The sequence below is a fragment of the Taudactylus pleione genome, unplaced genomic scaffold, assembly GCF_031769625.1.
Source record: "Taudactylus pleione unplaced genomic scaffold, aTauple2 ptg000015l, whole genome shotgun sequence".
NCBI classification, from domain to species: domain Eukaryota; kingdom Metazoa; phylum Chordata; class Amphibia; order Anura; family Myobatrachidae; genus Taudactylus; species Taudactylus pleione.
The window spans coordinates 12,179,515-12,206,220 of record NW_028284417.1 but is presented as its reverse complement, the minus strand read 5'-3'; the positions used below and the strand labels follow the sequence as shown (position 1 = coordinate 12,206,220).

At 41.9% G+C, this 26,706-nt stretch overlaps 1 protein-coding gene across 2 annotated transcripts in view; it reads right to left on the bottom strand.

Annotated features, from left to right (window-relative positions):
- Nucleotides 1-9,334: 9,334 nt before the first annotated feature.
- SH3BGRL2 (SH3 domain binding glutamate rich protein like 2) overlaps nucleotides 9,335-26,706 on the bottom strand; it is a 36,201-nt gene continuing 18,829 nt past the window's right edge. For both annotated transcript variants that reach the window (XM_088471663.1, XM_088471673.1), the window contains exons 3-5: nucleotides 26,301-26,486; nucleotides 12,109-12,189; nucleotides 9,335-10,284 (exon numbers count right to left, since the gene is read on the bottom strand). In XM_088471663.1, coding sequence (XP_088327789.1) covers nucleotides 10,270-10,284; nucleotides 12,109-12,189; nucleotides 26,301-26,486 — 282 coding nt within the window. In that variant the 3' untranslated portion in view covers nucleotides 9,335-10,269. The remainder of the gene's footprint in view (nucleotides 10,285-12,108; nucleotides 12,190-26,300; nucleotides 26,487-26,706) is intronic.

Sequence of the window (26,706 nt, the reverse complement as noted above, 5' to 3'; positions counted from 1 at the left end):
CACGCTCGTATATGCTGTGGGTTGTGACCCACAGCTATATGAGCATCCAGGAGGATGCTCCATATTAATGGAGGTGGGCCCTGATTCAGAGCGAGCGCTCTGGTCAGAGCGTCCGGCTCTGAATCAGGACCAATGTTTTTTTTTATGTCCCTGTACAGGTTGGGAAATGCCTTTATAGAAGATTTGCAAAGCATTATTTAAGGGATGGGGGGGCCTGACATAGGCATTTGGAGCAGGGGAATAAAGCATAGGGTCAGTAATATAGGTAGAGTTGTGCAAATTACTATTGAGGGATCGATTGAGAAGCTCATAGACGAGCCTATGAAAATTTTTGGAAGTTGCCACATCCATTTTTCTCATCTGACTATTAATGTGAGCAGTAAAGCTGTCAATATCATCAGGGGCTTTTTGAAGGAACAACAACTCCTGTTCTGTGTGCTTTTGCTTTTTTGTATGTTTTTGGAAAACAAATCCGCATCAACCCACCTGCCAACACCAGATCATATTACTACAACTACAAAGGCTTTTTCAGCATCGTTCTCATGGCAGTGGTGAATGCCAACTATGAATTTTTGTTTGTGGATGTCGGCAAGAATGACCGTGCTTCAGACGGTGGGTCCTTCAAACAGAATGCTTTCTACCAGAGACTCCCCAACAAAACCCTACACTTGCCATCACTGGATGAGACAAAGCACGGCCTAAATTATGTTTTCGTCGCAGACAAGGCTTTTGCATTATATGAACATGTGATGAAGCCATATGCACGGAGGGGCCTGACCAGAGAGAAGAGGATCTACAACTACCGTCTATCCTGGGCACGGCGCATTGTGGAAAATGCGTTTGGAATACTCAGCAACCTGTTCCACATTTTCCACCCCACCATAAACCTACGTGTGGAGAAGATAGATTGGCTCGTGATGGCATGTTGTGTGCTGCATAACTTTCTGCGAAGGAAAACTACCCAACGAGGACCAGTCCCAGCTAGGCCAGAAGATGTAGGAGCTCTGGAGGACATTGCCCAGTTTACATCAATGTCTGCACCAACAAATGCAACAACATCAACAGCACGTGCCAAAGAAGTGAGAGAGGAGTATATGGCCTATTTCAACTATTGATTCCTATAAGTCGCTATTTAGTGCTGCAAGTCACTTAAGAAATAATTGCTTCACCAGTCGAATCGTCTGGTTCCAAAGCACAAAAAGCTATTTATGTAAAAAGGGGTAACACGATTAGTAAAAAGGTCTACACAATTAGAGTAAAAAGAAATGAAAATGGTACAGCACGATACATACGAGTGCGCACTGGTCCCAGTATACAGTCCAGTCCCAGTATATCAATCCAGAAGTCTGCGGTCTCAAGAAGATACCTGTACACTGAGGTCAGCACACAGCTTATATACCTTACAGGCTTCAAAGTTAACAAAGGGACAAATTGACAGGTTCTCACTGGTTCTTGCTTCTGGTCAATCTGGTCATTGGTCAGTTCATACAGTGTCATCAGGGGTATGGCTCAATCCTCCAACGGTCACATTGTGTATTTTCCTGCCAAACAACTGGTTAAAACTGGCTACAACACTGCATACAAGTTATAACATTTTATTCAATAACTCCCTATCATGCATAACTAGCGGACGCATGATGCGACTTCTTTGCTGATAGAAACGGATGTCTGCAAATAAACAGGGATTTAGTATGATAATAAACATGACATGTCCACTATATTCTGAACTTTAGATCTCATTTAAGTACATCTTACACCATAATTATTAGCTAACAAATACCTTTAATAACTCTGATTATTTAACTATAATGTGTAAGAACCATTTTATATGTATGCGTTCACATATGTGCGTCTGTGTATTGAAATAGTAAATGTGCGTCTATGTGTATGTACGTGAATATATACAGATGATCGTCCATGTGTAAGTATGTGAATACGCATATGAGAGTCTGTGTGTATATATGTGTGCACTATGTGCATCAGCGTATGTGTGTTGTGAATACACATTTTAGCGCATTGGATTGCACCGACGCAAAGTAGCGTCCTAGTAACACGTCATCAGACCATAGACAACTATATTGTCAGATAATAAATGTACAGCGATCATATCCAATTATTTGACTTTGACACAGCGGACCAGGGATCTCATTCAGACCCGCTCGCAAGCGCCTGAGCGCTCGCAAGCAGGTCGATGTTTGGCTGTGAGCACGCGCAGCGGCCGCACTGCGCGTGCAAAAGCCCCACAGAGAGTGAGATATTCTCTCGCTCCGGGGCTCACTACAAAAGGGGCGGCTGTCGATGTTGATCGACAGCTCGCCCCGTTTTGTAGGTTTCACAAACCTACAGCTTTGTGGTTTCACGCCCCGTTTGTGTGCGGCCCCACTGACATCACCAGTGATGTTAGTGGGAGAGCTTCCGGCTCTATTAAAGCCAAAAGCTCTCTGGGGCTTGCGGCAGCCGAGACACTACCGCAAGGGTCTTGTTGCAAGCCCCGATGGTCGCGATGGTCTTGACCTGCGTGAGTATGCACGAGACCCGGCCAGCGACGGGCGCTCCGTCGCTACGGGTCTCGCACCAATGCGGGGCAGCTGTCGATTGTGATTGACAGCTTGCTCCGTTTTGGAGGCGGGCAGGGGGGGTGGCTGGCCAAACGGAGGCGTTCCCGAAGGAACGCCTGCCGTTTAGGAGCGGCCCCACTGACATCACGAGTGATGTCAGTGGGTGAGCTTCCGGCTCTATTAGAGCCGAAAGCTCACTGGGGCTTGCGGGAACGAGACCCTACCACAAGGGTCTTGTCGCAAGCCCCGACAGTCGTGATGGTCGTTACCTTCGCGACCATCAGCTGGCCGCTCGCTAAAGCTGTGGCCAGGAGGCCGTCTTTAAAAAAAAAACAGGGATGCCCTGATAAAGAGCATCCGGCTCTGAATCAGGCCCTGTGTCTCTACTTACCAAAAAATCCTCAGACGGTGCAATCACTTCTGCCGCCTCCTGTTCTCCCTCTCGCTCAGCCATCAGGACCACTCACTGGCGTTGTGGCTCTTGTTCACTTATGAAACTTATAAGGTCATAGTACCAGAGTGTTGGCTGGTACACGTCGTCACTGCCTGCCCCGGAAGTTTTGGAGTCATCCACTTTTCGCTTTTCTTTTATATACACGGTACGCAGGTTCTGTATTTTGTGCCGTACTGCTTTAAGGTCAGCATCCGCAATGAACCTTTTTGTGTACTCCAGCAAGACCCCCAAAGCTGCCAATTTTGCCGACTTGTGGTGGTACTATCGACAGGATATCCGCCATAGACACTCCTTTTCCTCGAGGATTTCTAGGAATCTGGTTACAAACTCCCGTTCACTATCCACAGACATTCTTAGGAGGAAAAAATTAGGACATTTTAATAATCTATAAATGTGAATTGTTTTGTGCAGTTTTAATGTATATTTTGACATTTTCCAAGTTTTTTGTATATTTTGTTTTTTTGTCACATGACATTCCGGCGGGCGGTGGCTGGGTCATGCATTTAGAAGTGCCTGGCACACATTGGTGGACAGTGGGGTTGCATTAAATAGTACAGTACCAATACTCACCAAACTGATGTAATCCACACTTCACTATGCAGGCTCTGTCGTGCTTCTTTCTTGTAGCCATGATGCTGCAGTCAAATTCCCCAAGTATGATGTAACGTGAGATACATCGTGAGTAAAAAATCTCACGATTTGAATCAAATTGTGTCCCAGATTGGCAAATCTGGCCTACAGCACGCCAGATATCAAGATGCGAGGTGCGACGAGCGGGGACGCGCATCGGCATCATGATCAGGAGTAGAACTTCACGATTTGGCCTCACAATTCGTCGAAATTGTCCGAATCGGGTAAAAAATCGCCATGTGTGTGGCCAGCTTAAGACTGCTGTCCAAAATATACAGTGTTCAAAAAAAAGTAAAATGTAATTTACAATAAAAAATGGAACCACTCTTCATAGTGAAATATATATAATTGGCTATTTACTAATATCTTAGGAAAAGCGGGTTTGGAATTGCATAGTTTATATACCGTATATACTCGAATATAAGTCAACCCGAATATAAGCCAAGGTACCTAATTTTACCCCAAAAAACTGGGAAACTTATTGACTCGAGTGTAAGCCTAGGGTGGGAAATGCAGCAGCTGGTAGTGCCCACAGTAGTAATCCCCCCTGGTAGTGCCCCCAGAAGTAATCCCCCCCCTGGTAGTGCCCCCAGTTGTCCTAATAAAAATAAAAAAAACCACTTACCTGAAACCCCGCTCCTGGTCCTGCCGCTGCTATCAGCTCCTCCGGCCGCTTTGCATTATGGGAGAGACGTCGTCATGACGTCTCTCTCATTACCCATTGCGGGACTCTCATCGGCTGCTGATTACAACAAACACACAGCTGCCGGCTGTGTGTTTGGCAGTGTGTAGTGCTGACCGAACTCCGTCCGGTCAGCGCTACACACGCGGTGCAGCTGTGTCACAGAGACACAGTCTGCACCGCGGCCCGCATGGTACGCTACTCAGCTGCGTACCATGCGGGAGAACCGGCATCACTCGAGTATAAGCCGAGGGGGTGCTTTTTCAGCACAAAAAATGTGCTGAAAAACTCGGCTTATACTCGAGAATATACGGTAATCCTAATCTATTCTATTGGTGAAATCTTCCATTTTCTATTCCCAATTAATGTGCCTTTGTTCTCTATATGGTTCTTGGTTCTAAATGTTAATTTAGTAAATAATTGCTCTTTGGCTATATTTATATGTATGAAATAGGACATCACTAAGATATCTTTTTTACCACTACAGAGAGACCCAGGGGTATATTTACTAACCAGTGGATTGTCAAAGCCACCATATTTTAGCGGCTTTGACCGATGAATTTAAAATGGAATAAATAATTCATACTTGTTTAGCATATAATTGTTTAAGCATTTTAAATGCATCGGACAAAGCCACTGATGATTGGCAGCCTTCCCGACCCGCTGGTTAGTATACATACCCCCTAGTATTCCAGCTCTTACAACTCACTGCCTTGTAATATATTTCTTCCAACTTAATATTAATCTTAGTCTTGAATATTTTCAGTATATCATAAAGCTCTTCTAGCATCATTACTTGTAGGTTACAGATTTTGTTTGGAAAACTCCCATGGTCATAATGTAGACATTCATCATGTAGACAAATGTGTGATAAAACGTCAGAATGTCGACATATCGTCCCTGGGCCCAGTGAGGTCTTATCTTCTCCCGATGGCTGCAGCGGCATCATGTGACTGTGACTTCCGGGTCAGAGATGTGATTTTCCAGCGTACCGTATTTCTCCCCTATCCCTAATGCCCCCACCCACAGCGCAGCCTAACCCAAATGGCGATATTCTGACAATGTCGACATTTCACCTATCGACATTCTGAGAATGTTGACACAGAACATGTCAACATTTTAACAATGTCAACATCATAACCATTGATATAATTTCAGCATTGTCAACCTTTTCATTACATGTCTTAATTTCTACCCCCCCTCCCCCTCCTTATTTCTCTGGACTGTTCCCTATCTAGACTATCTTGCATACGTCTAAGCTCATCCCAACACTCCAGTGTGTAGTGCAGTGGTCAGGGAACAGGGGTAAAAATGAATTCCTGGGGGTAATGGACGGACAGCCGGGCATGCATATGAATCATTCTATAATATAGAATGATTCATATGCATGGCCGGCTATGCGGCAAGGAGGTTCTAAGCCTTCCCTGCAGTGCCGCGTCAGCCGGAGGCTGGAGTTCTTTTCTGAACTCCAGCTTCCGCCTCTCTCCATGCGCACTATGGGAGAGTCGTCATGACGTCTCTCCCATAGTTCCGAGGAGCAGCCAGGTGGAGAGGGCGGCAGCAGATGCAGGAGTGGGAATTAAGGTAAGTGGGGTTTTTTGTACAAGGGGCACTACTATATGATTTCCTTCCTTTCAAATCAAGGGGGTAACGTCAGCGTATCTAAATATGTTTGGGGGCAAAAGGTTAAAAAGTTCCCTGATTTAGTGTAAAATGTCATCTGGCCTTCTAACACTTTTTCTCGTCAGTGGCATCACTGGGTTTACTGGTGCAAAATCTGAGCAAGAGACTCATTATAAAACTAAGGAAACAGCACACAAATTCATAGTAATCACTATTCATAGATATCCCATTTTGCACAAAGACCCTAACATTTACATTGCACCGTACTGCCATACATCTAGCCTCATTGCGTGTAAAACAGCCCTTCTAGCTGCGCTATGCCGTGTCTCAGTGGCGCAGTGTCTTTTTGCACAACTTTTTATCCTTATAATGCATCTTATTCGCAAAGTGATGTGAATAGGGCGCACAAGCAGCTTCTACTGAATAAAATGATATGCAGCATGCCTATATTGCAGGATCGGAAAAAAACAAAAAAACAGGTTTAAAAAAAAAAATATATATAAAAAGGGTTTTTTGTGTAAACCTTTTTTTTTTGTTTAAACCAGTTATTTTGCATTAAAGTTTAAATTAAACTGTAATCCTGCTTGTTATATAAATACTGTAAATCATTTGCTATGTATTAGAAACCTTGATCAATCACGTTTTAATGCTTTCTAACATTAACAATCCAAAGTTGTTACGGTTTGATATGATTTATTGGACATCTTTCCATAAAACCAATTTTAGACTAAACATAATTAACACCTGCAAAAGCATTTTTTGCAGACATACACAAACACAAAAAAGGAGTTAAGCATTAGAATTGGAAATGTCACTGGCATTAAACATTTTGAATAAAAACACTAGTTGGGAACTGAAAAAGCCTCCAAGTCTGTTTCGAAGCTTCGAATGAACTAAACCGAAATAAAAAATTCTTTCTACACTAGCTGAAGATACTTGAGCAGTCAGAAGTTCTTCAATAATGGGAAATACATTGGGGTTAACTTTTTTCAATTGAGCTTTTTTTTTGCTTGTCCACCATTCATAAGATGACACTTGTGACACCACAGAGACTAAGGGGTATATTTACAAAAGTGAGAGTTTTTAGAAGTGGAGATGTAGCCCATAGCAACCAATTACATTCTACTTAACATTTAACTAGTACATTCTAGAAGATAATAGTTAGAATCTGATTGGTTGCTATAGGCAACATATCCACTTCTAAAAAACTCTCACTTCAGTAAATATACCCCTAAGTCTTCCTTTCTACCACTCATCTCAATAGGACTGAAGGTTTTGAATTGAAATACAAAAGGTAAACATGGAGATTAAACCATGAGGTGTTTCTCTTACTGCCTGTTTTATGTTATATTTACTCTTTAAGATTGAGAATGTTAGCTGTGTTTTGTTTTTTTTTCCTGCCCTATGGGATTGATGGGGGAGAAGTCTTATGCCGGCCATACACGGTACGATATTGAAACGTCACGATGTGCTGTACGATTTCCCTTGAAATTCTCCATACGATGTGTTCAAATGGTGTACGATTGATAGTTACAACCATACAATATGGATGCTAATGTGTATCACATTGTACACAATAGGTCGCAAACTTACGGTTTTGCAATAAGATCTACAATCCAGCTATACGATGGCGGGGACGCGCATCGGCATCGTAAACATAATCAACGCAAGATGTGCATGATTGATCTAAATCGTCCACATCGTGCAAAAAATAAAAAAATCGCACCATGTATGGGCCACTTTAGCTTGATGCAAGGCAGATTTAGCACTTCTCTTATCTGGTTCCTCCCTATATCTTTATAGTGTGTGTGATTTACTGCATTGGTTCAGCTTACTCAGATAAAGACCACAAGCAACAATAATGTGGAATACTACCAGTCATGGCATTGTGCCTGTAGTCACAGCATAATAAAAAAACCAGAGTGATTTTCTTAAAAAAAAAAAAAAAAAAAACATTTAGTTTAAATCCAGTCGCACACAGAACATAGACATGCCACATATTTTAATCAGCAGAAGCTGCTTGAGTGCCTTATTCGAAAAGCACATTTTCAGAGAAAACGGCACACGAAGAGATGCTCAGCGCTACTAAGTCACACAAGACTATTAGCGCACGGAGGATATATTTATGTGGACACATCTGTACCGCTGTTTGCTGGGCAGAGCTATCCCATCCCCCTACCATCATTTACTTTTTCTCCAGTGGGGTCCACTGTGACCAGGTACAGATATGAGAGCCTCTCTGTGAACACACTCATAGCACTCGGGGAGTCTCATATATCAGACAATCATAATTCTGGTTGGATGTTGAGACTGCCCAGTCTTTAGGTTACATGGAAACTCAGAGGTGTACTGCTGAGGAGAGAGGGCCGTACCAGATTAGGGTAAAAATGCAGTTAGCTTGCTGCACCGTTGTTAATAACTATACTGTGCATATGGCATTCCGTTGTAAAGCAAAAAACAAAAACAGATCACATTTTCAAAAGCACATAACAAACCGTTTTTATTTCAATGTCCCTAAAACAGGCTTCGTATAAAAAACCTTGTTGATGATAACTTGTTTTAAAATGTTATTAATGTAGATGTAGAAAACACAGTTTACCACAAACCGTTTCATATGCATAGTTCCACACAACGCCATAGCAGGGTGCATCTGCATCCTAGAACGGCACCCCTCACCCCCGTGCACATGTTATATTATGATGTCATAACAAATGTCAGGGGAGCTTTGGGAGTAGGAAGATGGGTGCCGGGCATGTCCTAAAGACACACCCTATACTTTTCTATGTAGAGTGGCACTTCTCCAAGCACCCTGCAAGGTGGTAAAGAGTGGGAGGCTGCCACTCCAGGATACGGTTGGGGAAATGACCATGCCACGCAACCTGGCACCGGCTGCACATCCCACGTTACGGCCTTACTTGCAAGTATTTTACTACATCCAAGAGGGAGACTTAGAACAAAGAATATTTTTTTTCACTAAACACGCTTAGTCTACTTCATTCAATTCCCAGTCCTCCTTTCCTCCAAGCATTCTACAGATCCCTATCTTCATCCCAGACATCTCTCTCTTCTCATATATTCCATTGCAAAATAGCGGATAGCAGCAGCACCCACATGTGCACTCACTCACACCATAAGGTGAGAACTATTTGAAAGAAACACTCACCCATCTTGGTAAAGAAGAAAAGGCTAAAAAGGTAGCCCTAGCAAACTGTAATAATTAGAATTGCATGCCATGCAATTGAGTCTTCCTATAAGCAGTTGCAGTAGGATTTCCGGTTGACAGCTACACACACACTAACATATAGCTGGATAGCAAGGAGAAACGGCTTTAAAGTCAACTTTTAGTTACATTTCAAAAGTAAATAATATAAAATAAATAAGGGCATATCATATCCACACCATCTTTATTTGTGTAACGCGAGAAAAGGTTTATTTGAAAAAATTATTTACAGTCATATTGCATTTGCAGGGTCTCATCCAAATAAGGTAATGCAGAGATGGTACTCAGCACAACTAAAATATCCACTTTCATCCATCACTGGAAAGGTGGGTTACATGAAATAAAAAACATTATATACAATAAATAATATGACTTTGGGGATTATCTACTAAGAACGTGCAAATATGTTGAGAGCGATGACCAATAGACATTTACTATCACTGTCTGACTAGACTATTGATTTATTGCTATGGCTTAAAGCTTAGTTGTACTTGATTAGTAAATACACATTTTACACTACAAGAAAGTTCTCCATGTGGTCCCTGTTTTACAAACAAGCATTTATTAAAAAAAAGAAAAAAAACATCTTTTGTGCCAACATGGCTCAAACGAATATAAAAAAATATATATATGATCTGGGTTCAATTCCTAAAACATTGCACAATCTAAAAATGAACAGATGAAAGCGCAAATGATTTTAAACACTATTATATGGTTGTATTTTATTAGTAGCCACAGTTACATAGTATACAAAGTTGCAGTATGGCAAATTCATGTCACATACACATCAGGTGATAGGTGTACATTAGGGTATCCCACGTCCAGTAAAAATCCTTTAGGCAAAGCGTCAACAAAGTTGGCAGGAAGTGGAATTGAACTGGATGTCGCTGACATTATAGAAGGAAGACAAGCTTGAATAAAGTGTGGCCCGTTAGCTGCAGACATCTACTGCAGCAAAACATGTAATCTACAAATGTATCCGTTAGTAATGCACTACTTGTATGTAGAATTATGATGACTGGCTCCAAATTGCACTATGCATGACAGAATGATGGAGGACTGAACAGTTGTTGTGTGCTTATTATCTCTGGAACAAATACTTCTAGATTTCTGCAACCTGTGGAGGAAGAACAGAATCAATAGCACCAAATATAAAACTGATCCATATGAAGACATTCATTTTACTGTACAAATTAATTGAAATAAAATAAGAGAGTAAATAAATTTTCTTGAAGTAGACGTACATACCAACTAGTATAAAAATACAAAACAAAGGGATGTCATTATTTATTAACATTTATTTATGTAGTGCTAGCATATTCCATTGTGCTGTACAATTGGGAACAAAATGAGACTGGGTAATAACAGAGAAAGAGGAGAGAGGGCCCAGCTCGCAAGCCAACAATCTATAGGGAAATAGGAATTTGATGCATGAGGACAAGTGCTGAATATAGAAAATAGTTTCAGACAGTTTGTGAAGGTATACAATGCTTGGTGGGCTGTATGATCCAGCCACACAGCAGTATAAAAGGCCCCCATACATCTATGACGGATTGGGGCAATTCCCTGTTCTACAGACGGCGGGGTCGGAGAAATCGGGAATATTCAAAATAGTCAGAATCTGCAAATCATGGATTGTTTTCAATATTACATTTTTATTGATTTCACAACAATAAGAACAAAGGGATACAAAAGAAAAAAGGGGCAGGGGGAACAAAAACAAGTTATGACCCGTAAGTCAGGGTACATCAAAATCTGTAGAATTTCCCCGATTCTCAGAAGAACAGCTGATCATCAATGAACAGATTGTGGGAAATGAGTCTCAGATGTATGGGCCCCTTTAGCCTGGGCTCAGTGGGTTGTGTGAGTGTGAGAGGGAGGGTAATTGGGTAGAATAGTTTATGGAGATTAGGAGGCCGATTCTGACACGGACAGTTCTATGTGCACGAACGCAAATGGCTTGTTTTTGCAAACAGCGCATGTGCGAATTTACGCATTTCTGCATATCTCCGCACAGAGTTGTACAGAGCTCAGGCGGATTAGTCTTGCCATGAAATCGGGCATTTAGTCTTGCCATGAAATCGGGCATTACGAGACAGCAATGTTGTGAGTGCACAGAACCGCACTGACCTGTGGTAGCCTCATGGGTGTGTGTAAAGCTCTGTGGGGTTTTGAGTCCTGCATACTACTTTCTCTTTTAGATCAAGTGACATTCTACAGAATACATATTTGAAAAACAAACATTCCTACTGGCCACATTGCACTGCTATAAACTTATCCAAACATATTTCAGATTCAGTGCCTTACTTTAATTATGTCAGTTTTATGGCTTTAAGAATTCCTACCCTTTCTGATATTTTGGTCACTCGGATCAAGCCCTTTGGAAGGGATGTAGTTATATTCCGATAGTAAATACTGGGATTATGGGAAGGGTTAGACACTAAGGGGGGAGAGTTAGGGGACTGACCGACAGGTGTCGGTATCCTAACCCTGTCGGCATGGCGGCGTTGGGATTCTGACCGCTGGGATCCCATACTCAACCCCTTTGGAAGAATCCTCAATTAACTGTGGAAAAAGTTTTAACACTAGACTCTCACCAGGATCACATTTGCTATGCACCAGACCTAAAGATCTATACAGAGCATTCCACCCGCTCTTTCCTGTATTTTCCCCATGTGTATGTTGTGTCTGTGTGACTGGACAGCAGAGAATTGATGCTTGTCAGTAGAAGGATTAATAACATAATTAAAAAATAAAGATACCTTGATCAATATGACTACATGACTCCACCAGGTTTTAGACATTCTGTTTTCTCTGTTTTGTATGATGGCCAGCTCATATACTGTACAGCATGTTGCATCCTATGTCTAGCCTACTGTACTTTTGAAAATGTAAGTGAAAAATAAATAAAAAAAAATTAAATAGAAGTATGAAAATGTACCTTTGTGGTTGGCTTCTGTTTTATCCGTAGGAACGAAAACACTGAATTACTTTCCTTGGCTTCAAAAAAATCATTATAATCCTGTTGAAACACACAACACAGGTAAAATTAGCAAATATAAAGCATACTAGCAATATAGCATGGAATATCATGTCAATTGGATATGATCCAGCTGTACAAGCCCTCTGGCAGATTGGGGTTGTTCACTTCTTGCATGACTAGGGCCTGTAAAGTAAATTATATCCACTTTGTATGAAACATAATTTCTTCTAAAAGCTGGTCACACATGACTGCAATATAACTGCCAATAACAGGATATTGGTCCATAACTTTGGGGTCCACAATCAACTGGTACAATAACTATTGGGAATGGCATAACATTTAATTTGAATAAATTGCAAGCATTATTAATACAGTATTTACTTTGAATCATATCATAAAGCGAAGGTAAATTAACGTCACAGATCGCCATTAACGTACGGCAAATGCTAAATTACAATACAGATCTAAGATATCTCGGCACGCAATCTGTTACAGTTAGACAGAATATGTAATTCATTTTATTTAGATCACTACATATTCTAAGAGGTCCATTCATTATGTTAATTAGGTATTCAACTTGCTGCAAGCAGTAGCGGTAGATACATAGCCACTGGTGCAATTCAACATTGTTCCAGTGTGTAGATAGCTGATCCGAAAATCAGCTGTCTCCGCTATGTACTTAACTGCTGCTTCCCGCACTGCAGAGTCTACTGCGACCTCCAGCAGAAGGAGCCAGATGGGGGCAGAGGGATACAAATGGATAGGAAGAAGCTGCGGTTCAAGAACAAACGCCATCTGAAGATGGCGTAAGTTCCCACAGTCAAACTCCAAAAATATATTATTTTAGTGTTTGGTGAATTTAGGTCCCCATATTAGTGTATGGGGATGGTGGGCCACAACTAGAGATGTCCAGGCACAGATCGGGTCGGATTTTCCTCCAAAGTTCGGATTTGTCACACCAAATTTCGGGTAGCAGAAAGAGGCAAAACGTCATCTTTCATGGACTTTTGTCCATGAAAGATGAGGCATGTCAATGAAAGATGACATTTTGCCACTTTCGGAGAACCGAAAATTTGGCGGGAAAATCAGAGCCTGCACATCTCTAGCCACAACGGGGCTAAAAAGTAAGCAGGAGACATCTATGCGTTACCTTCATAATGAATAGCCCTGATAATTTCTTGTACAAAAGCAGGAGAAAATTAAGTGATGATGAATAAAACCACTTTAATTGAAGCTTTTAGGATGTCCTCACCTATTCTCCTCTACAGATTGTTTTTACTTCTCTGTATGTGGCTTGTGCATCCCTGTGTGTCTTTTTTCTTTCTTCTATATAATACTTGTGAATAATGTGATGTTGTTATTGGTTGATTTTCAAGGAGGTATGTGAATAATCATGAGGTATTTGATAAGTAAGGCATAGTACAGAAGGGTTTGGAGCCTGTAGATGTGTATTGTGTTGGAACTTTCAGGAAGCAAGATCACCGACACAGATGGAAGGGGTCTGAGGGCCTGATTAAGCAAGGATCGCTATTCTGCTAATATGCAAGCAACGCAGTTGCTAATATCAGCGGTGATATGCAAATGTTTGCATTAGCATTGCTATCTCAGCCTAACATAAGGACGCCCACTTCCCCTTAATCACATCCGTATACTTTGGCAACATAGCAAAATAATCAGTAACATCGAGTAACATCGGACCCATACGAACAGTTAAGGCAGGTCAGACCTCACTCAGAAATAGCTAACTACAGCGCACGCTATGAGGCCTCAGGCTGCATATGGTATTGCAGTAGATAATCTATGCAATGGAGTTCAAGAGTTCAAACGCACAGGCACGCCTGCGTTCGGCCAACCCCCCCCCTAACTCGTCACCACCCACAAACTGCGTAGCCGCTGCGATCACAGTCCCATTCGCAGTGGCCGGTTCGCACATTGTGATGCATACACATGTGATGTATTAAAGAGTCGCCTGATTGCGTGCGTCTTAGCAACTGCGATCCTTGCTGAATCAGGCTCTGACTTCATACCAACTGCCTTTATAGGTCATTGTGATGACAACTTTTTTTATCACCAGCTTGATATATATCTATTACACTGCACTTATCTGTGCCCTTCTTCTGTGATTGTGCCTTGATATAATCAGTATGACTAAGCATGCTTATTACCTGAATTGGCAATTGATGTGCAAGTTATTAATTTGAATCTGGTACGCATACGTGGCTGTGTTTTTAAACACAGTGGTGTTACAGTGCTATGCTATAGTTTTTGTTTTTCATTATGTGTATCTGGACATATTTAGCAGAACCATCTAAAGCTGGGTACACACTGACAGATATATTGGTCAATGTATCTGCTGCCCGTCGGGCAGTGTGTACCCGCGATATGTCGGTGAACATCAGCGTTCACCGACATATCGCATTGGCTGTGCTGCACAGCCGATGGACAGATATGACCGCCCATACACACAGAGCGGCAGCCGCGAGGAGTGGGACGGGACACGCCCCCTGGTCGCCGGGACCTGCGGGCAGGCACAGATGATAGTTGTTAAGTGTGTACGAACAGTGTTTACGAACAACCATCATCTGCAGATATATTTGTCTAGTGTGTACCCACCTTTACAATCAAGTCACATTTTTCAGATAAGCTCATATTAGTTGGGTATGGGATCCCGGCGGTCGAAATGCTGCTGGTCAGAATACAGCCAGCAGCATCCCGAAAGTCAGAATCCCGACACCCTTAGGTAAGTAAGGTAAGACTAACCCTTACACCTACCCCTCCCTGGTGCCAAGCCTCCCCCTCGCCGATGCCTAACCCTAACTCTGCCTGCTTAGTGACTAACCCTAACCTCCCCTGCCTGATGCCTAGGCCTAACCCTCCCCCTAACCCCCGATACTTACTTTCAGGATGCCGGCGGTCGTGAATCTTGTGCCAGGATCTCCTGACAGCCTAAACTAATATATTGTATCTCAGTAACAGAACTACAACCACAAGGCATTAAATAGTAATTTATTTGGCTAAGTATCCCAAGGGCACCCTCTACCAATTAAAGTTCATGTAATCACCTAAATATGACGTCAGTACAAGTCCTGTCACCTCATCCTACATAAGCTTGCTTCGCAGGATAGGAGACGGAAACGTTACAAACAACTGGATGATCTTGCGAATACTTACTGATCCTATGCCCTCTACCAACATGATAGGGAATGGATTCCAGTCAGTCAATCTATCCTGGTAAGCACACGGGGATCACTGAACCACAAGTTTCTCTCAATGTTAATGCAGGAGAAAAATGCGGACACAGTAATCCCCAACAGAAAACACCAACACCAAGATTATCCAAAAGAAGAACAACCTCAAAAGTTACGGGCTGCTACCAGTCAAATTTCTACAATGATGGAATTATTATATGCTCCCCCTGGGAGACTCCAAGTGATGCAATTGGTTTGCAATTTGAGATTGGCTGACAGATTGAAATTACATAATGGGTTTGGTATGGTATATTAGGTTGACATTCATCATGTTGACATGTTCATCATGTCAAGATATGCGGTTAGGTGAGGCAGGTTTGCAAAGCCTTTCCTGTCATACTTAAGAGTAAAAAGTCTATGGCAGGTGAGGCACTGCCTCCCCGATAATATTTTCCACACTTCCCTGATCAAATCTCAACAAATTTCCAGCACTATATACTGCTGCACCTTTGTATAATGCCCACATGAACCCTCAGGTTCATATAGGTATGTGTAAATCTGCTCTGATACTAGCCAGTGCCTCCTCAGCAATTTACCTCACCGCACATCACTGGTCAACATTGACCATATCGACACTGAGAAATATTGTCATTTTACTATGTTGACATCTAGGTGTTGACATTGCCACCAGCGACAATCTGATTGCATACCTTACATAATACTTGTTTTTCTCTCTATGCCCACACCACCATCCTAACAAAATGGGTTTGGTCTCTTAGATGAAGCAAACGTTCATCATGGTTTTCCCCACAAAGCTGGGTCTAGCACTAAAAAAAAATGCTAAAAATTCAGATATAATGCTTCCTTCACAAAGGCTACACAGCCTCACTTTCATGTCATCCAGCTACTTCAAATACCCATAAGCGAAAGAAAAAAATCCATAAACATTTCAGCTAAGTGGTACATGTGGCTCTGGAATCAGGAAGTCAGACTGATCTGCTAGAAATAAATAATGAGCACTATTAGCCTTGCTTTCAGGTTGATGAGAATGGATGAGTCAGCCATCTGTCTGTAGTGCATGTAAATTACTTGTGCAAGGCATAGCCAAATAATACCATAGCATTTATTTAATACCAGTTATTTTATATAGCGCACACATATTCCGCAGTGATTTATAGAGAATATTTGGTCATGAACATCAGTCCCTGCCCCAGTGGAGCTTACAATCTATATTTCCTACCACTTACACACACACACACACACACACACGTTGGGGACCCACTAGGTTGGCACTCTAAACAAATTCTTATAAAGTGCAGCTAGTGCCATAAAAACTACTTTGTTATGTACAAATTCTTCAAAACAAATGCTGAAGAGCACTTCAATTATGGATACACTCCAGTAAGCATGGTCCCTATTAAAGTGGAAGCCCATTTTTAAATCAAGTAATTGTATACCCAGAGTATTTAACATGTGGCCCTCCAGCTGCTGTGGAACAATACATCCCAGCATGCACTGCCACAGTTTTGCCATTAGGGCATGCTGGGTTGTGTAGTTCCACAGCAGCTGTAGTTGAATAATCCTGCTGAATACTGTACAGCAAAGCCTGGACAAGACTTGGATGGACAAGTAAGGGGACAAGGGGGAAGTTTGCGTTCACATAACATTATGATATTGGCCTCAATTACAATTGCATGCTAGACTAAAATAGGGCTGTGTGTTTATATAATGAAAAATAAACATTCACGTCTTATGCAAATGAAGTGTGTGTTAATCCCTAGAGGACAAAGTTGTCAACATCTGAATTCAGAATACAGTAATAAAACAAAAAGTTATTAAAGAAACAATTCTTACTGTAGAATCAGTAATTGTACCTTAGGAAGAGTTAAGTGCACATAGTAAAAGCTGTGCAAAGTACTAGTTTTTTGGACTCTATTATCAGAACAATAGTGTAACCACACACAAGGACATTTCTACACCTGACAGTTGTTTGCAGGGCGGGTCTCAGAGAACTCTTTCGCATCTAATAATTAAGAGAAGCCACAATGAGAACCACACCTTATTGTTGAAAAAGCTGGACCTGTCCAACTTATACTACACAATGTTTGCCAGGAACAAACTATTCTTCAATCATTTCATGTAGAGGACAGAAGATGCAGTCATATTGTTTGCTGTAATAATAAGCCATCAAATCTAGACCTGTACAGAACACGAACATAAACCTGCACTGGTGAAAAACGTTAGTACAGTACACCAACAATGGACAAAAAAAAAAAAGTTACCCTTTTTGGGAAAATAATTAGAAGATCAGGATTTATAGAACTATTTAAATTACAACTACATTTTGTCACAAATATACAACTGTATTCACAAAACTTGCTACCATGGCAAGTTTCAGCAGCTATGTGGCAAATTTACATTTCTAATATTGACAGGAACATATCTGAGAAAATAGGTGTGCCATTACAGTGCAAGTTTCTAATAAAGGACTTAAGCTGGGTACACAACATACGATGGTGTGACCCAGCAATAAACTGACCAATGTAACAATACATTGAGCACGCCATACACACTGCACAATCAGCTGTACGATGTATCGTTACATGCTGCATGTAACTATACTGCGTCACTCATTGCATCATCCCATCTGCTGTGCAGGACAGCAGATGGGACGATACACTAAACAACGGCTGGGAACAACGGATCGGGCGTACACACTATACGATGTGTACGATATAGCAGAACGATCTGCGTTGAAGCAATATATCGTATGATACATTGTATAGCGTGTATCCAGCTTTAGAAGTGAAGATTACATGTCATCACGTTAATATATTGGCTCAATGATTTCCCTGAAGACTAAAGTAACATGCCCTGCAGGGGAAAATGCTGAATTTCTACAGGGGGGATAACACTGGCCAATATGTTATTCGTACTTTCAGCCGACAAACAACATATCATCCCGGCCATCTCTCAGTGTGTACAACCAATATATATATATGTGAACAACAATGTTCACAGATATATCGTGACGGCCGTACAGCAAGGCAGATGCAATATATCTTTCACATATATCATGCATATCTGCCTGTGTGCACGTATGAATGACCAACCCATATGCCAGCCGCAGGAACAGCCAACAATGATGTCACTACAGTCAGGGGTGTAGAGAGGTCGGCCCCGAGTACTTGGCCTAATCTTGTAGATATGGCCACGTACCCTACCAATAAAAAAAATAATGAAAAAAAAAAAATAGTATGTTCGTCGCCTGTACACCATGCAGGTGCAGGCAGAGGAGACTGCTGTTGTGCTCAGTGGCCGCTGAGGAGAGAGGCTGTAAGAAGGGGTGTGGGAGCACAGTGGACCTGGGCCCATCCAATAAGCCCGGGCAATAAGTACCTGCTCCACCACCACTGACTGTGCCCCTGACCACCAATTCCTATACAGACATACCGTTCAAGAAATGTGAATACACACAAAATCTGTCTTTCGGCTGTCCAAGTGTGTACCCAGCTAAAGGGGAAATTGCCTCAATAAGCCTAAAGGCCCCTACACACTATTATTATTATCATCCTTTATTTATATGGCACCACAAGTGTTCCGCAGCACCTTACATAGAACATAGAACTAATAGGTAAACAAGTAACTTACAGTACATTACAGTGCAGGACATATATATATACATTGCTGCAGTAGCGATTAAAAACTCACAATAAGCAGCAGGGAGTTGACAGTCACGTGTTAGGTGCCCTAATGGGGAAGTAAAAGAGTAGAAGAAAATGTAAAGAGAAGCACATGAGGGAAGAGGTCCCTGCTCGTGAGAGCTTACATTCTAAAGGGGAGGGGCAGACAGACAGGCGTGACACAGAAGGGGAAGATAGGGAGTAAAGAGCATGAGGTAGGTTAGGATGAGAGCTGGACTAGTCAATATCTTGAGCAATTTGGGCGATTCCGACGGATCGGAACGACAAATCGTTCATATTGTCCAGAGTGTACTCACGATGCCGATGCGCGCTCCCACGAGTCGTCCATCGCATCCTCAGATCTTTTGTACATGCAGAAAGATCTGAGGATGTACTTAGCGATGTCATGCTGCCAAATGCAGCATGGTGCCCCGACCATCCCTGCTGCCGGCATCAATGTATAGGTCCCGTCGCTGACGAGATCGTGCTGGGTACACATTGTCTAATGTGTACCCAGCTTTACACAGACACTCTAAGTATTTACTTATGAAACAATTTATCTCCCAATATGTTGCTAATTCACAGTCTTTATCTAGGGAGATTAGTAGTATATTTAAAAAAAAAAAAAAAAAGGGTATTTTTTTCCCCCACTATAAAATAACATCTAACCTGTAGTGAAGTTAGCTGCATTAACCACATAGGGTAGGTTTCAGGTACATTCAGAACTGCTGTAGATATGCAGTAAGATGTGTGTATTTACCATGTGGTCGATGCCACTGACTGTGCTGCAACGAAAATGACCTGAAAATGATGAAATAGAGAAACTCCACACACAATTGTTTTGTTTTTTTGCTGCCTCCTGTACTAGGTGTTAGGGGTGGCCATGGACCATTGATGGTTAGCAACCATTGATGGTCTAATGGCAAGTGTCCCCCGATCGATGGGATGCCATCGATGGTAAAACATCAGTGGCTGATCCCTGATGGTGAACGTTGACCAGCTATGCACATGCGCCATCTGTGCATGTGCATAGTCTAACCATGGATGATTAATTACCCTGGTGGAAAACCATTGACCATCTATGGCAGAGCCATCAATGGTCTTCACTATCCTGAACTAGTTCCTCATCTCCCCTCACAGCCTCCTCCTGCACTGTTGCAGAGTCCAACGCTCCTGCATTACAGTGAAGTTATACAATTATTTTCAGCAACCAGAGTGGATTCTGCACCCCCTATCATCCCCCCTAAGGATTCCCCTGCCCTGGGGAAGAGAATGCCGTTAAGGATTACAGTGAATGATTAGGAATGTGTTCTGATCGGATGGAAAGTTGGGTGACTTCCATGGAAGAGGGTGCCATTGCAAAGAACAGTGAGTTCTCATTTGGCTTTTGAACAAATTAGCAGCTTTACTAAAGCTTGCTGACCAATTTCATAAATTTTACAAACCTGACTTGGTTTAACATAAAAATATTTTATGAACACAAATTAAGAGTTAGCACTGTGATTAGACCTCCTGTAACACAATGCTGTTTCAAGCTCAACCCAGGATAAAATCATGTGCCCCATTCTGGGTTCCGCCATCAAAAAGGTTTGTTTTTTTCCCCCACAACATGTGGCACTTTATGCTAAACATAATCAATGTACCCTATTATTACAGTTTATTTATAATGTTCTGACATATTGCATACAGGGCCTCAGATAGTCTAGGCCAGATAGTTGTTAGGGGGCTGGCCTTGTTGTCTAAGTACATATGGTGTACATATTGCTTGGCTGGTGTGGTCACAGCATTGTAGGAGTGTGTGGTTACGCCTCCCCACCCCAGGTGCCATACAACTGGAATGACGAGAGACAGCGGCAGTTGGAGATATGAAGATGGATTAGTCGGTGTAGAAACTTAAGTTAGACAGAGGCTGGCAACTCAACTGCACTACATTTACATTAACCCAATTTACTTCCTATTCTGGTTCTAGCAAAGGCTTTCACACTGCTATACTTCTGCAGTCATCACCAATTCGAACGGTGGTGCACGGCACTGTTCCTTGACATTATGCTGGCTGTTTGACACCAAATTAGGACGCTTGTTCCCCATGTTCTTAGCAGTTGTTACAGCAGCTACTGTCTGTCACCAAGAAGGCTACAGAATCAAAAGGAGGAACAGAGATGGCATCAGCAATGGCAGTTAAACGCACTGGGTTCAACAGCTAAACTGAGATGGGGCTGTTTCCAGATCTACTGGAATACCCTACTTGGTGTAATGCCAGTCTCCTGCATTATTCTGCACCTTCCCACTGCATTCGCAAGTCTTGAAATGTTTTACATTTGTGAGTAGATAATTATGTGAGATAGTGCACAGAGCGTATCTAGAGCAGTCAGTCATTTTCCCTCTATACTAGTGCTCAGTAAAAAACTGGGAGCATAAACCACAGGGATTAGTTTGGGAATCGGTAGGATATACCGGTGGACGGGATGCCAGCAGTTAGGTTTAGGCAACCTCCCCTGGTTGGTGACTAACCCTAACCCCCCCCCCCCCCCCCCCTTAGCCCTAGACAGATAGCAGCATCCCGATGGTGAAGATCCTGACAGGGGCAGGCAAGCAACCTAACCTCTTCTGCTACACCCCCCTAACCCTCCCTCGTTGGTGCCTAACACTAACCTCCCCCGGGTGGTGCCTAAACCTAAGCCCCCCTTCCCACACACTAAACCTAGCCCTCCCCTGGTCGGTGCCTAACCCTACCATACGGGAGATCCCTAAACCTAACGCCTCCCCATCCCCGGTCTAACCCTAAGCCACATCGGGATGCCGGCGGGTGGGATGCAGACGTCAGCATCTGGATCCCTTCGAGATGCCGGCGTCAGCATTGTAACGTTCGGCATCCCGTCCGGCATCATGACCGTACCCCTTAGATTGCATTGGCAGGACACCTCGTGATGCGGGAAGAAGTGGATAGGGGAGAGCAAATTCTAGATGTACAGCTCAGTAAAAAAAAAAAAAAGTGTGGAGAAACCTTTTAATGAAAATAAACACGTAAATAAAGAATTGGTGGTGTAAAATACTAGCAAGTTTTGAACCTGCTGTAAATAGCTGGGCTGTGCAGTTCCAGCAAGTGATCTTGATATTAATATTCACACATAAAAGTATCTTACCAAAATTGAATTCACAGATGCCTTGATAATGCACTATTGGAATTATTTTAAGAGGTGTAGGTAGGATACCCTGCACACAATTCAGTTCTTATGCTTGGTCAGTGGGGTAAAACATTAAATAATGCTTGTGTCCTGCTACAGATGCCGTTTGTGTTTTTATATAGCTGACTGCATGCATGGAGACTGCTGCTTGCGATTGGTTCTCCCTTACACACCCTTGATTTGCCAGTTCTGTATTATATGCAGCCATTCTTCCAAGGGCTCGGACTAGGGGAGAGGGAGATCCACTACAATCTTTCATTAGGTAGCAGCACAGTTTTAATTGGATCTTCTACAGGATTTTTAATTTTATGCTATTCCTCTGTTAGGTCAACAAGTAAACTGGCAAGGGTTAATGCTGCATGAAACAGAATACTTATTGGATTTAACCCTAGCTACAATACATACATAGGATTTTGGCTGCATAATAGGATTCCTAGCAGCAACTGGAAGCCAAGTGAGATATTTAACAATGTACTATCACTCTAGCTGTATGAATGTGTGAAGTGATTTTGTCCTGTGGGTATTCTTGAGGTAGATTATCCTAAAAGCGCTATATAGTGCTTTTAACCAAGTTACCAACTAACTGGTTCCCGAATGCCTTGCTGGGAGGGGTTACTCCATAATGGTGCCACTGTAATTTTGCCATCTCATTAATGTAAGATCTAAATAGATCAATCAACACTATTATCTATGGGTCTGCTTCAGCATGGATCGCAACTGCAACAGCGTGTACTGGGGGCATTGTAATATGGTATAATATGAACTGTGGGGACTACAGTGTGGCATAAAGTGCTGGGGAACTGTGTGATATACACTTATTAGCCATAACTTTAAAACCACCTGGCTGATATTGTGTAAGTCACTCTCGGGTCTCAAACAGCTCTGATCCATTGATGCATGGACTCCAGAAGACCTCCTAAGGTGTCCTGTGATATCTGATGTTAGCAGAAGAACCTTAAAGTCCTGTAAGTTTCTAGGTGGGGCCTCCATGTCTCAGACTTGTTTTCCAGCACATCCCACAGATGCTCGATTGGATTGAAAACTAGGAATTTGGAGGCTAAGTCAACACCTTGAACTCTTTGTTATGTTCATTAAACCATTCCTGAACAATTATTGCAGCGTGGCAGGGCACATTATTCTGCCGAAAGTGGCCATTGCTATCAGGGAATAACATTGCCATGATGGTTGTCTGCAACAATCTTTAGGTAGGAGGTAGGTGTCAAAGTAACATCCACATGAATGTCAGGACCCACGGTTTCCTAGAGCATCACACTGCCTCCTTCGGCTTGCCATCTACCCATAGTGCAGCTTTGTGCCATCTCTTCCCCAGGTAAATGACGCACATGCAACCTGCCGTCCACATGATGTAACAGAAAACTTGAATCATCAGACCAGGCCCATTGTGGGCGCTTTTGGCAGCCGACAGGGGTCAGCATTGGCACTCTGACCGGTCTGCAGGTTTTGCAGCCCCATACATAGCAAGCTGCAATGCTGAGTTTTCCGACACCTTTCTATCATAGCCAGCATTAACTTTTTTCAGCAATAGTAGCTTTTCTGTGGGGTAGGACCAGACAGGCTAGCCTTTGCTCCCCACGCTCATCAATGAGCCTTGAACGGCTCATTGAACGCCCATGAACCGGTCGCCTGTTCACCAGTTGTCCTTCCTTTTGGCAATATAACCACTGTGTTCCGGGAACAGGACCTCCCGTTTTGAAGATTCTTTGACCCAGTCGTCTACCACCCATCACTATTTGGCTCTTGTCAAAGTTGCTCAGATCCTTACATTTGCTCATTTTTCTGCTCCCGACAGATCAACTTCAAGAACGGAGTGTTTACTTAATATATCCTATCCCTTGACAGGTGCCACTGTAATGAGATAATCAATGTTTCACTTCACCTGTCAGTAGTTTAATGTCATGGCTGATCAGTGGAGATGTATCAAGCCTTGGAGTGAGATACATTACCAATCAGCTTCTAACTGTCATTTTACAGACTTTGCTAGAAAATTACATTCAAAATCTGACTGGTTGGTACTTTACTGTATCCATCTTTAAGGCTTGATACATTTCCCCATAATGTGAACTAGGGCACTACAATGGGTATGGAATGAACGAAGTCACAACTATGGCACTACTATGGGGCATAATAGAGAACTAAGGAACAACTAACTATAGGGCATCACATTACTAGGGGCATATAAACAACAACTGGTGTGGAGAATGGTGTCTCTCTAGAAGTATTAGGGCAGGGGGCCCCATCAAACTTTTGCTATGGGGCCCACACAGTTCTGGAAAAGCTCTTGACCACACCACCTCATGATATAACATTCCATCCCCAATGGCTGACCCACCCTTTTCCCCACATCCCAAACTGTTATGATGCAGGTATTTTCTAAAAGTGGAGGTAGCAGAAAGCAAAGGGAAATAGACATTTAGATTACAGTGTTAAACTTAGCAGTATATGTTAGCGAATATGGAGGTTATTTATTATTTTAGGACTGATTCTGAGTTGGAAATAAAGCAAAAATAAATTAGGAGTAAAATATGCAGAGATTTACATTTGGGTGGGACGTGCCTATCTTAAATTTAAAGAGCAGTGTAGAAATAAAGCTGTCCAGCATGTGTGAGCTTACATGTAAAAGCAGCCAGCATTTACCCTGCATAAATAAATGTATTAACCCCTTGCATTTCAATATTTTTTTGCAGGTTCAAAGTTACCTCTTTTTTTGTTACATTATTCCCAACTTTGTCTCCTGTTTTGCAAAATCCCTCCTATATAATCTGAGGATTACATCACATCCATAAATGGACAGGAGGAGTTTAGGGAGAAAGCGTGATTATGGAGCACAAAGAAAGAGGTCTGTATGCAAGCTAAACTCTGCAGACAGATGTATTAAAATATTATGAAAAAAAATACCTTGCAATATAAATATTATAAAACACTATCCTCTTAATATTTATATTGAACAAAACCAGCTAAAAAAAAAAAAAAAAAAAAAAAAGGTAGTGTGTGCTGTGAAAGGTTTTATACTACATATAACTAAACTGCACAGGAGCAAAGAATAGGTCAGTATAAGTATAGGATGTTTACATGCGCTAGGTCACAAAAGCATGATAGTGTGGCTTTAATGCTATTTTCGGATAGCACAAAATATGCAGTCATTTTTTTCTTAAAGGAATGTAAAGTCGTGGGAGAGCTCACACCAATTAGGATTAGTAAAACACTTCCCTTATCTGTGATGTACACATTGTACAGGAAACTTATCCAATGTTTGCATTTTTAGCTTCTCAGGGAAGATAAACATATATTATTATTATTACAACTGTTAATATATACTTTTTACAATATTTAAATAAATCTGCAAATGAACTCTTCGGTGCAATAACCCATCATTAAAAAAACTTATAAACTACAGTTGTCTTTCCAGACACTTTCATTCATACATGGAAATACCAGTCCTAGTATCTGCCTTGGGAAGCATGATTTGTCTGGGACGGTATGCTGTGACAGGTCTCTCTCAAGGAGGTGAGTAACAATTTCTGAACAGTCTATAACAAAAATAATCTTCAACCAGCTCTAATACGGTCATAAATACCTGGTGGAAATCTACTGTACGGTAGATCACCATATTAGTAAAGTAGTTTATATTGCCTATGAACTTCTCAAACTCATACTGCCATAGCTGAATTTGCCACAACACTGCCCTTGCCGTATATATGGCTCACATTACCCAAGGCTGACAACTTCATGATGTGCCACCTGACCTCACAATGCAGGAACTCTATCCAATGGATGGGTACAGAGGCAGACTTTTTAGAGCCGCATATATTATTTGTTTCCCAAGTTATTGTGCATTAGTCAAGCAGTTAAACTGTACATACAGACTTCTATTTTAAAAATAGCTTTTTGAACTATGCTTGCACACTTTCTATGTTTCCTATTATCATTACTTTTAGCTATTTCATGGACAATAAGTCACGTTACATTTTGTCCTAGGTGTTATAAAATAGTAATCTGCAATTGCTTAAATAACCTTGGTGGTATTTTGTAGTTTGGATGGTTTACATGAGATAAGAGATTACAAATACTCTCACCCCACAGTAGGTATCATCATTAAATATCTGAGGTGGTAGAGGATTGCCATGTTCAGGCCACTTGTCTTTGGGAATGTTCCTGTACATCCACTGCCTCTGCTCCTCTGACATGGTGATATCCACTATTTCACAATCAATATTGTGGGATTCCAGATACTGCGTCACATCCTGCTGCTGCTTTTTCATCTGCGAGAGCAAAACAGAGCAATGGTTAAGTCTCTCAACTTAGATAAAATATTACATTTGGTTACGTCCACAGTGCCGAGAAGCCCAGGCATGTCATTGTATAATTTTGTACATTAGACTGCAATATTAATATACAATGTAATATTTGAAATAATTCTAATGATCCTAGTGGTCAATGTACTAAGGGGAGAGAACACCTTTTTTTGTATTTATGCTAGAA